Below are 12538 nucleotides of genomic sequence, written 5' to 3' on the forward strand. Positions count from 1 at the left end.
ACAGAGCGAGACTCCGTCTCAAAAAAAAAAAAAAAAAAAAAAGACGGGGTTTCACCATCTTGGCCTGGCTGCTCTCGAACTCCTGGCCTCAGGTGATCCACCTGCCTCGGCCTTCCAAAGTGCTGGGATTACAGACGTGAGCCACCGTGCCTAGCCTAGTAGTTACCTGTACATTAACAGCCATTCACCAAGGAAGGACTGGAAAAGTTATATCCTGATGTATATCAGTCATTATTGGCAGCTTGATTTCATTGTGGAGATTATCAGGTGACAGTGTTCTTTTTTGATTTTTATAATTGGTGGCCTAGAATCTGATCTGTCCTGGTTATGAACACCCCAAGGATAGGATCTATACCGTCCAGTGTCTGCTGAATGGGCTGTTTTCTAACTATGCCTCCTTGCCTCTGGGGACTCTTGTTGGTTGGAGCAGTAGTTGGCACTTTAACGTTTCTGTGCTGCCTATGTACCTCAGGCAGCAGTCACCAGTCCAGAATTTCTAAACTTACATAGCAGATCTTCTAATAGCAAACCTTTAAAAGGGCAGGGGAGGGAGGACTTAAAAATGAAAGAAAAAAAAAAGATAGGGGGAGTGAAGATTTTTTTAAAAGCTGTTTTAGATCAGGGTAAGACCAAAAAAAAAAAAAAAAAGATTCACACAGCCCTAGTGTGCCTGGAATTTGTGGTTGAGTAATACTTTCCTGTTATTTCTTTTTTAGGTTGTTTTTCATCATTCAGAACATTGCCTGAAGCAGGTCCACCATGCCGTTAGTAACGAGGAACATCGAGCCAAGGCACCTGTGCCGTCAGACGTTGCCTAGCGTTAGAAGCGAGCTGGAATGCGTGACCAACATCACCCTGGCAAATGTCATCCGACAGCTGGGCAGCCTGAGTGAGTGCCTCAGAGAGCCTATGCTTTGCCCTCAGGGGTCGTTGGTGCTCTTTATTTAGTTTCCTTCTCCTCCCGCGTTCCTGTTTCTCCCCCATCTGCCTTCCCTAGGTAATGCGAAAATGTATCCTCCCTCTCCTCCCCAAAGAGAGGCTCCCTTTTGGTGTAGCTTCTCCTCTTCAACCTTCTTTATCTACCACCACCCTCTAAATTCCCTCCCCCCTCCCCCTCCACCTGCTTCAACAGAAATCTGTGGGAAGGGTGGCAGGAAGGGCTGCAGCAAAAACTGCAGACGGAATGACAGAGCAGAATTCTGTGTGTGTAAAGTGGGAGGTTCACAGAGCAGTATCTTGGGTCGGGGAATGTGCCTGTAATTACACGAGCTGTTCGATGTAGCTTGACTTTGTTGAAGCCTCAAATGTGCCAATAGTCTTTATCTACCCAACACCCCCACCCCTTTTCTTCCCAAAGAGAAGTAAAGCAAACATGCCTTTGGAGAGATTCTGACTGTCTTGTCCACCCTGGTACACATTTAATTGTGCTGCAAGCCCCCAGGTCCAAGTTCAGGGTACAAATTACTTCTGCATTCTCTAGGGTTTTGGGAGTTTTGCAAGCTGTGTGAACATACAGTGACACAAATAGTAGCTGGAGCCATTCTTCCTTAGGAGGAAGATGGGGGTTAGCCCAGACTGTTTTGGAGCTGAAGGAAAGCCAGCTCAACTATATATATTTTTTTAATTGGCAAGAATGAATGAGACTGCCTTGGGTGGGGTACATGCATGTGGTTTAGATTTCATTCTGAATCAAGTTGACTTTGTTTGCTTGAAGCTGAGATATGGGAAGGGCAGATGCTTGGATTGGCTCTGCATTTGTCTAGTGCCACTCCAGCTCCCATAAGAACCTCCGTCAAAATGCCATTTTAGTGATCTTCCTTAGCAAAGGCATTTTGGTGTGAATTATTTCAGATACTCACGCCTCCTATCGCATCACTGCCCTTAGTGAAGGCAGTGGAATATCAAGAAAGCCTGCATTCCCCCATATAGCAATAAGCCCAGCCTTTAAAATAGGAGTCTGAGGAGACAGAACTCTGTGACCAGATGATGTATGGAGTCTGAGATTCCTAAGCCTTCACCTACCTCAGGGACCATCTCAGTTGATCCAGGGCTTAGAGAAACCTAGAGGGGCATCATGAAGAAATGAAACCCTGCCGGTGCATGTCTTATACAAAGGAACACTGACAGTAGCGCAACAGCAGTGCAGCTGACAAGGAACCATATCAAGGCTGCAGAGACCTCACTGATTTTTAAAGGCATAATTTCTGCCTCTCTCTCTGAGAAGGCCAAATGGGTGGAAGTCAATCAATCACACACTGGTTCCTTCTTCATAGGACAAAGAACATCTAGCTAATGATGCTTCTTATTTCCACTTACTGAAGTTATGCTCTCTCTCAGCTATATTTCCAGGGTGGTGCTGATGGATGCCATTGCTCACACTCCCACTTGTGATCAGAGCACTCCTATCTTGAGGAAGCTGATCTGAGGGCCAAAGCCACCTTATGCCCAAGGAAACAAGATTTTCTTACATTGTGGGGGCTAACTGACCCTTTATTCATCCAATAAACATGTGTTGAACATATTTTATGTACCAGATGCTGAGGGGATACAGCAATAATAAGAAATGGTCTCTGCCCTCCAGGAGCTCATAATCTATAAGGGGAGGCAGAAATAAATAATTCCTAAGAGGAGCGAATGGGGAGAGAGTGAGAAGGGAACCCACATTTATTGATTGCCTACTTTATGCCATGTTTGGATAAGATCTTGACATAGGTTATCTCATTTAATCTTCTCAGTAATCCTATGAGATTAGGTGGTGGTATGCCCATTTTTCAGATAAAGAAAATAAGGCTCAGAAAAGTAAGGTAACTTGTCTAGGCACAGTGGCTCATGCCTGTAATCCCAGCACTTTGGGAGGCCGAAGGGTGTAGATCAGTTGAGGTCAGGAGTTGAAGACCAGCCTGGCCAACATGGTGAAACCCTGTCTCTACTAAAAATATAAAAATTAGCCAGGCATGGTGGCACACACCTGCAATCCCAGCTACTTGGGAGGCTGAGGCACGAGAATTGCTTGAACTCGGGAGGCGGAAGTTGTAGTGAGCTGAGATTGTACCACTGCACTCCAGCCTGAGCAACAGAGCGAGACTCCGTCTCAAAAAAAAAAAAAAAAAGTAACTTGCCTAAGGAGATACAGCCAGTAAGAGGCAAAGTCACTGTTTAAACTCAGACTTCCTACAAATTTCTCAACTCTGTCCCTTACTCTCTGTCTCTGCCAGTATTGCCCTATTTTAGACTTCATTGACTTTCACCAAGCCTCCCTCTACCTTCTTTCTCTGATCCAACCCCCTTAAATCTGTTCCTATATCCCTGCAAGAGTGATCTGCCTAAAAATCAAATCTTACTTTTTACTTTTATGATTCTGAATTTCTGAAGCTTTGAAAGTTAATTCTGTGTTAACTTTTGTAATGTAACAAGTGTTTTTATAGTCAGAGTACACATCTCAACTATTTCTCTCCCTTCTTCTTCACTGTGGAGTTATTTAAGTTCCTTGGCCTAGCATTCAGGACCCTGCAACACCTGCCTTCCTTTCTAGCCTCATTTTCTACAATTCCATTTTAACAATTTTAAAAATTTTTTTATTTTTGAGACAGAGTTTCACTCTTGTTGCCTAGGCTGGAGTGTGATGGCGCAATCTTGGCTCCCTGCAGCCTTTGCCTCTGGGTTCAAGTGATTCTCCTGCCTCAGCCTCCTGAGTAGCTGGGGCTACAGGTACACGCCACCACACCCAGCTAATTTTTTTTTTTTTTTTTTTTTGAGACGGAGTCTCACTGTATCGCCCAGGGTGGAGTACAGCGGCGCCATCTCGGCTCACTGCAAGCTCCGCCTCCCAGGTTCATGCCATTCTCCTGCCTCAGCCTCCTGAGTAGCTGGGACTACAGGCGTCTACCACCACACCTGGCTAATTTTTTTGTATTTTTAGTAGGGATAGAGTTTCACCGTGTTAGCCAGGATGGTCTCGATCTCCTGACCTCATGAGATCATGAGGCCCACCTCAGCCTCCCAAAATGCTGGGATTACAGGCGTGAGCCACCGCGCCTGGTCAGTTTTTTGCATTTTTAGTAGAGACGGGGTTTCACCATGTTGACCAGGCTGGTCTCGAACTCCTGACCTCAGGTGATGCACCCACCTCAGCCTCCCAAACTGTTGGGATTACAGGCATGATCCACCATGCCCAGCCTTCACTTTAGTCTTTTAAAATGGAAAAAGGGGGCCTGGCACACTGGCTCACACCTGTAATCCCAGTACTTTAGGAGGCTGAGGCACAAGTATTGCTTATGCTCAAGAGTTCGAGACCAGTCCTGGCAACATACTGAGACCCTATTGCTACAAAAATTTAAAAAGTACCCAGGTGTGGTGGTGCACACCTGTAGTCCCAGCTGGTTGGGAGGCTAAGGTGGGAGGATCGCTTGAGCCTGGGAGTTCAAGGCTGCAGTGAGCCATGATCATGCCACTCCAGCACTGGCCAGCAGGGTGAGACCTTGTCTCAAATAAATTAATTAAATAGAAGGAAAAAGGAAAGGAAAAAAGATTTAATTATTATCTACTAGCAGTTCTCCTGAGACATATTTCCAAACAGTGCTCTTGCTATCCTCCCTGGCTGAACAGCCCTTGCCATCTTTGTCTGCCTGGCTGCCTGTAGCTAATCCTTCAAGGTCCAGCTCAGGAATCTTCTCTTCCAGGTTGGGCTAAGAGTGCTCCTCTGAGCTCCCATTATATGCCTATATTATCCTATCACATTATATCACAAATCACCTATGTCTCATACTCAATTAAAAATTCTTGGCTGGGCACAATGGCTCGTGCTTATAATCCCAGCACTCTGGGAGGTTGAGATGGGAGGATTGCTTGGGCCCTAGAGTTGGGCAACATAGTGAGACCCTTTCTCTACAAAATATAAACAAAATTAGCTGGGTGTGGTGGCATGCGCCTGTACTTCCAGCTGTTTGGAAGGCTGAGATGGAAGGCTGAGGTAGGAGGATCGTTTGAGCCCAGAAGGTCAAGGCTGCAGTGAGCTGAGATGGCGCTGCTGCACTCCAGCCTGGGTAACCAAAAAAAAAAAATTGTTGAAGGTAGTAATCATGTGTTATTTGTCTTTGAACCCCAGTGTCTACCTTGTGTAGTACCTGTCACCCAGTAGAAGCTCAGTAAATGTCGAATAATTCACGCCTATGTATTTCCCACTATTCCATGCTGTTGATGCACAAAGAATGTAGGAATGGAAATAATACTTTCTGTGGGTAGTGGGGGCACAGGTAGGGATAGGCAGGGTCAAGGAAGACTTCATAGAAGAGGTTACATTTGAATGGGACCTTGAAAGATGACTGGGATTTCTTCTAGCTGAGAGGAGTGCAGGGAAGGGTTCACATGTGCTTCAGGCTCATGACCTTGGCCTCATGTGCATTGTACCTGGGTGGAACTTCTCAATTTAGTACTGAAAGGCTGATTATGGAATGGATAAAGCATAAAACTAAAAATCCCACAGCCATAGATTGCTCCGTGACAGCACATCCAGAATTCTTATTTTTTTCTCAGAACAGTGAGATGGCATTTCATATATTCGGTTGCTGTATCTTAGGAAATACAGGCACGGCCAGCCAGCACTTTGTATCAGTATTGTGGCCACCCAGGAGAATGGAACCCCCACTTGGGTCATTAGAAAATCAAGCTAGATATTAGGTTTCTAACTGACTGCAGTGTGGGTGAGGGGGTGGGGCATGCCATTGGGGAGCTCCAAGACTCCCACTCAGACTTCAATAAGAGCAACTTCACATTTTAAAAAATCAGTTTTACCTGTTCTGCTTCCACGTAACATTTCATTTGAAGAGTTCTGCTAAGGAAAAAACAAAATTGAAGACTGCTTCCTAGAATCTTTTGCAAAATGTGGTATCTGTTATGAATGTTGGATAATGATGGATATTGGGTCTCTCTCGGTAATCTGAATGAGTGAAGTTTAACTCTGAACAAGACACTTTGGTTTTCCCTAGTTCAATATCACATTTCTGTTTTCAAAAGTTGGAGTAAATTTTAGCACTTGAAGAATAGAGACTATCAAATTACTAATTGGAATTATATTTAAAATTTTCCTCTAAACTTAAAACTTAGGATATTTAGGCTGGGCACAGTGGCTCACGCCTGTAATCCCAATACTTGAGGAGGCCAAGGCAGATCACTTGAGGTTGGGAGTTCGAGACCAGCCTGGCCAACATGGTGAAACCCCCTTCTTTGTTAAAAATACAAAAATTAGCTGGGCATGTGCCTGTACTTCCAGCTACTCAGGAGTCTGAGGCAGGAGAATCTCTTGAATCCAGGAGGCAGAGAGGCAGAGGTTGCAGTGAGCTGAGATTGTACCATTGTACTCCAGCCTGGGCAACAGAGCAAGTGTCTGTCTAAAAAATAAAAAAAAATTTTAAAAACAAAAACTTTAGGTATTTAGAATTTACTCTGTTTTTTGTTTGTTTGTTTGTTTGTTTTTTGGTTTTATTTGTTTGTTTGTTTGTAGTGGTGTGATCTCGGCTCACTGCAACCTATGTCTCTTGGGCTCAAGCAATTCTCATGTATCAGCCTCCTGAGTAGCTGGGATTACAAGATGGTGTGCCACCATACGTGGCTAAGTTTTATATTTTTAGTAGAGACAGGGTTTCACCATGTTGGCCAGGCTGGTCTCAAACTCCTGGCCTTCAGTGATCCACCCGCATTGGCCTCCCAAAGCGTTGATGAGCCACCGTGCCTGGCCTTAGGTATTTATACTCTTTTTATTTTATTTTATTTTATTTTTTTTTGAGACAGAGTCTCGCTCTGTCGCCCAGGCTGGAGTGCAGTGGCCAGATCTCAGCTCACTGCAAGCTCCACCTCCCAGATTTACGCCATTCTCCTGCCTCAGCCTCCCAAGTAGCTGGGACTACAGGTGCCCGCCACCTCGCCCGGCTAGTTTTTTTTTTTTTTTTATTTTTTAGTAGAGACGGGGTTTCACCGTGTTAGCCAGGATGGTCTCGATCTCCTGACCTCGTGATCCGCCCATTTCGGCCTCCCAAAGTGCTGGGATTACAGGCTTGAGCCACCGCTCCTGGCCAGGTATTTATACTCTTAAGTCATGTAATGTGGTTGAGGAGTATAAGGAAGAATCTCATTGTAACAACTCACATTTTTAGCTCACTTAATCCTTATGGTAACTTGATGGGGTAGTATTATCCCTACTTTACAGATGAGGAAACTAAGGCTGGGAGATTGTGACTTGCTGATGAGTACACAAGTATAAATAGAAAGAGCTGAGACTTTGATTCAGATTTTCTGATTTGAAGTCTACTGCTCCTTCCATGTCTCAAAGTATAGTTCTAAGTCTGCCTCAGGCCTGAGGTGATGAGACAGTGGGGAAGCCTTCACACCACTTCACTTCCTCTTAAAATAGAGATCTTATAGTTACTAGTTTTATATGTTGAGGTTCTTTGTAAGATTTTATCTTGAAAACCACTGTGCCACACAGAGCCTCTACTTCTACTATCACTACCCTCTTCACTTAAGGACCAGGAAATCCTAGGTACTCTTGGTGACTCTTTTGGTGTAAGTTGATTGGTTTTTTTTTTTTTTGCCCCACCAGAATAGCTGGAAGATTAATTGATATTTTTCTTTTTTCTTTTATTTCATTTTATTTATTATTATTATTTTTGAGATAGGTTGGAGCCAGTGGCACGATCTGGGCTCACTGCAACCTCTGCCTCTCAAGTTCAAGTGATTCTTATGCCTCAACCTCCTGAGTTGCTGGGATTACAGGTGTGCGCCACCACACGCAGCTTTTTTTTTTTTTTTTTGAGATGAAGTCTCGCTCTGTCACCTAGGCTAGAGTGCCGTGGTGCGATCTTGGTTCACTGCAACCTCTGCCTCCCAGGTTCAAGCAATTCTTTTGCCTCAGCCTCCTGAGTAGCTGGGGTTACAGGTGCCCGCCACCATGCCCAGCTCATTTTTGTATTATCAATAGTGGAGTTTCACTATGTTGGCCAGGCTGGTCTCAAAATCCTGACCTTAGGTGATCTGCCTACCTTGGCCTCCCAAAGTGCTGGGATTACAGGCATGAGCCACCACGCCTGGCCTTTTATTTTTAACAGATATTTTTGAGCTTGGTTTATTTTCCGCACATAATGTTGCATATTTCTCTGTTTTAGCCTTCCAGACACAATTTTCCATTACCTAGACAAGCATGATACAGTATGGCTTTTATAGGAACTTAGCCATATTATGAACAGGGTTCAGATACAATCCTCAACCTGCAGAGTAGAAATGCTTATCAGCTGATTTGAGTTATTTGAGCCCAGGAGCTTCCCATAATTGTTTAGGTCACAAATGATCAGTATGCAAGGACTTGCTTCTTCCTTGATTAGAAGTCCTTATCGACTTAATAAGCAATTCAAAATATGCAGTTGATTGGTCTTATCCCCACTCTTCATGTTGTACTGGGAAGGTGAGCTGCAGTTCACCCTGAAGGTGTGGTTTTGGCCTTTCAGGCTATTTTTTACCCCTTCAAATATGGACTAAGCATAAATGTAGTTTCGAAGCTAGAAATTAAAGCCTACTTTAAATAGTTCTCAAAAAAAATTATCATTTGATTGGGCACAGTCTCTTATGCTTGCCTTCACCTTGCAGGAAGCTCAGATGATAGGTCCATGCGCGGTGGCTCATGCCAGTAATCCCAGTACTTTGGGAGGCCGAGGTGGGCAGATCACCTGAGGTCAGGAGTTTAAGACCAGCCTGGCCAACATGATGAAACCCTCTCTCCACTAAAAACAAAAAAAATAAGCCGGGTGTTGTGGCAGGCACTTATAATCCCAGCTACTCGGGAGGCTGAGGCAGGAGAATCGCTTGAATCCAGGAGGCAGAGGCTGCAGTGAGCCGAGATTTTGCGCCACTGCACTCCAGCCTGGGGGATAGAGCAAGACTCTGTCTAGGGGAAAAAAAAAAGCTCAGATGGTATATTTATTCGTATGCACCACTTTTCATTCCTAGTAAGAATGTGCCTGTGGCTTGGAATGACAATATAGAGGTAGTGTCAAATTGCTGTTATGTTTCTTTGGCTGCAGATTCTCCTTGCATTCCAGGGTTGAAAGTACGGAACTTTTCTTTTTCTAAAAAACAAGACATTGTGGAAAGAGACCACTGGTATGCTGCTTTTCAGAGGGCTTGAAAGTTTCAGCTTTTCACTTGGTTCCTGAGATGTAGATTTGAAGGACTGTAACCTAGAGCAGAGACTTTGAAAGTTGTAGGTGACAAGCTGGGTATGGTGACTCAACACCTGTAATCCCAGTACTTTGGGAGGCCAAGGTGGGCAGATCACTTGAGGCCAGGAGTTTGAGACCAGCCTGGGCAACCTGGCAAATCCCCATCTCTACCAAAAATACAAAAATTAGCCTGGCATGGTGGTGCGCATCTTTAATCTCAGCTACTCAGGAGGCTAATACATGAGAACTGCTTGAGCCCAGGAGATGGAGGTTGCAGTGAGCCAAGATCATGCCACACTGTACTGCTGCCTGGGCGACAGAGGGAGACTCTGTCTCCAAAAAAAGAAAAAACAAATTATAAGTTATAAAACATAAAGTAACCTTTCCACCTCTTAAAAGAAGTTGTACATCTCTGCTATGGGTTGTTGATAAGCTCAGGGCCCCTCACATTTAACACACTAATCATAGTTCACTGTACTTTCAAGGCTCCATTGAGGAACTAATTTCTTACTTTTCATGTTAATTTTAGATACCTAGAATGTCCTCTAAACTCCCAATCTGTTTTTCAGAACCATTTTTTAAGGTACTTTTACAGAACAGTAAGAGGCTAAGGGCTATGGGCAAATGTGTAATGTTATTTTATTAGTTTAGTTTTAGTCTCGCTCCGTCACCCAGGCTGGGGTGCAGTGGCTCGGTCTCAGCTCACTGCAACCTCCGCCTCCCAAGTTCAAGTGATTCCCCTGCCTCAGCCTCCCCAGTAGCTGGGATTATAGGTGCCTGCCAGCACACCTGCCTAATTTTTGTATTTTTAGTAGAGACGGGGTTTCACCATGTTGCCCAGGCTGGAAATGTATAGAAATACTATCTGTTCTTCCAGGCTTAATTTTTTGCATTACACCTTTCAGTTTTATTCAGCCTGTTTTGAGTTTCATGACTGTTCACATCTGTCAAGAAGACTCTATTAGTTATAGAACATATGCAGACTTCCTAAACTATGAAGAGTATTTCTCTAAGAGCAGTCATCTGCATATAGCCCAAACCGTCTTAGGGTATGTGTGTGTATAGTATGTGTTTGGTGGTTAGGGAACACGATCTTCAGTAGCCAGTTTTTCTGACCATTTACGTTACTTCTATGCACTAGTGACTTGGTTTCTTTGCTCTTCCCAGGTAAATATGCAGAGGACATTTTTGGAGAGCTCTTTACGCAGGCAAACACCTTTGCCTCTCGGGTAAGCTCCCTTGCTGAGAGGGTCGACCGACTACAAGTTAAAGTCACTCAGCTGGATCCCAAGGAAGAAGAAGGTAAGAAAGCTGAGCTCAGCATTTGTAGGCTCTGCTGAGCAGTTTTGTAGAATTTTTTCCCCCTGATTTATTAAAAAAAAGTGAGGGGAGAAATCACAGAGACCTATAGAGTTCTGCTTTGAAGTGACACAAGCCTGAGTGCTGGAAAGAACCTTTTTAGCTCCACCACACCCCCATGCACTCCTTTCTCCCATTCCCCCAATTCCTTCTTTCTCAAATTTCGCCTCCCTCAATCGTATTTTGCTACCATAAAAGTACTTGGAAGATTCATTCCTCCTAAGGAGAGGCCTGCTAGATCTGGCCACATAGTAAACCTTTGTGTTGCCTCATTTTGTTCAGTCGTGAAATGACTGGGCTGCTGACAGCCTTGTGGGGCTTCCCCAGAGGGGGAGGGAAAAAAAAGCCTGACTGCAGACAGCCGCAGCCAAGAAATGCAGCAGCTGAGGCCTCTCTGACTGGTGTGACTCAGTGTTTGCTCAAATAGCCTGTCGTCCATTTTCTAACGCCTTCCATCTTCTCTCAGTGTCACTACAAGGAATCAACACCCGAAAAGCCTTCAGAAGCTCCACCATTCAAGACCAGAAGCTTTTTGACAGAAACTCTCTCCCGGTGCCTGTCTTAGAAACATACAATACCTGTGATACTCCTCCCCCTCTCAACAATCTTACCCCTTACAGGTAATGGCTGGCTAGCTCCTCCCTTTTTCAACCAGTGGTTTAATAACACTAAATGGTCTTTTTATCTGAAGTGGTTGTTTACATGAGAGGATTGTATCTAAAAGCTTACTGCCTACCCCAAAGTTGTCTGTGGCAGCAGAAACTAAAATTTACCCCATAAACACTTGTCACTTATTATTGTTTGGTTTCTGAAATTCATAGTGAATATAATACATATTGAAAGTTTACTGTAACCATGGCATGCTACAGAGTTTAATTTCGTATAAACCAGGTCCATCTTGGATTCCATCCAAGGAATTTAGTTATTATAGAACCAAAAGGACTTTGTTACAAGGCGGTCCTACAGCATGGATCCCAGGGGCAACATTCTAGCAAGGCTCCCACTTACTTGGAAACCACTAGATTACCAGATGTTTGGGTGTGTTGGTGGGGCCAGCCTCTTGGACTGGCTGCTCTGGGCCCAGAGGGGTCTTTCCAAAGCTTAAGGAGTAATTGGCATTCTTCCAAATGAGCATCGTTCACTTTGTTTTGAACATCCTTTGGACATTTTCTTCTGAAAGGACCTACTCTGCTGTCCCTGGACTTGAAAAAGAACGTAGCCTTATAGACAACTTAAAGCCCCTCTCCTCTAGTGGTTTGGTAGTATTGTCATCCTGCAGAAAACCACTGAAGAGGGACAGAAGGTGAATATTTATCTTGCTTACATCCGTACATATCTTTGGAGCAGGTAAAAAGTAATTACAGATAGCTGGAGGCGGATGTCTTCTATCAGAGTGTACACTGCAAGGTAGAGTGTGTGTGTGTGTGTGTGTGTGTGTGTACCCATGTGAAATTCAAGGACACCAGTCCAATTCAGGGAGCCTTCTCACAAGATATAAAGTACATGGCATCTGTCCTTCATTTTACTGTGTAAAATTATGTTTGCCCCTTGGCTTTCAAAGGGACCAGCATAGCAGGACAGAGGTTTGACTCTGCAGCCTCCATTATTGAGTCTAGTTGGGTTTGGGCAGAGGAGTTATTGGGCAGAAAGGGGTCATACAACTGATAATATTGTAGGGAGTGTAACATAGGGTTTGTGTAGTGGGATTGGATAAACAAATGATATTAGGAGAATTTTTTTCTTCAGTTAATGGTATTTTTCTTTTTAGCATATAGTATCAGAATTAGCATGGCCTCTCAGTTATCTGAACTTGGTGGTGTATCTAACTCAGGAGAAGATGTAATATAGAAATTATTAATGTTTGATTTGGAAGCGCTTTCTGTGTTGTGATAGGATTGGAGGGCAGGGAATAGAATTACCTTTCCATTTCTTTTTAGTTCAGAATAATGTTAAGATAAATGTTCAGTCTTAAG

General features: G+C 44.0%; 1 protein-coding gene across 3 annotated transcripts in view; it reads left to right on the forward strand.

Moving 5' to 3' along the window:
- Positions 1-12538, forward strand: part of WASF2 (WAS protein family, member 2) — a 104595-nt gene that overhangs the window by 79175 nt on the left and 12882 nt on the right. For all 3 annotated transcript variants that reach the window (XM_011955559.1, XM_011955561.1, XM_011955560.1), the window contains 3 exons: positions 717-889; positions 10374-10508; positions 11032-11185. In XM_011955559.1, coding sequence (XP_011810949.1) covers positions 760-889; positions 10374-10508; positions 11032-11185 — 419 coding nt within the window. In that variant the 5' untranslated portion in view covers positions 717-759. The remainder of the gene's footprint in view (positions 1-716; positions 890-10373; positions 10509-11031; positions 11186-12538) is intronic.

The sequence above is a fragment of the Colobus angolensis genome, unplaced genomic scaffold (assembly GCF_000951035.1).
Source record: "Colobus angolensis palliatus isolate OR3802 unplaced genomic scaffold, Cang.pa_1.0 Scaffold4, whole genome shotgun sequence".
Lineage (NCBI taxonomy): Eukaryota > Metazoa > Chordata > Mammalia > Primates > Cercopithecidae > Colobus > Colobus angolensis.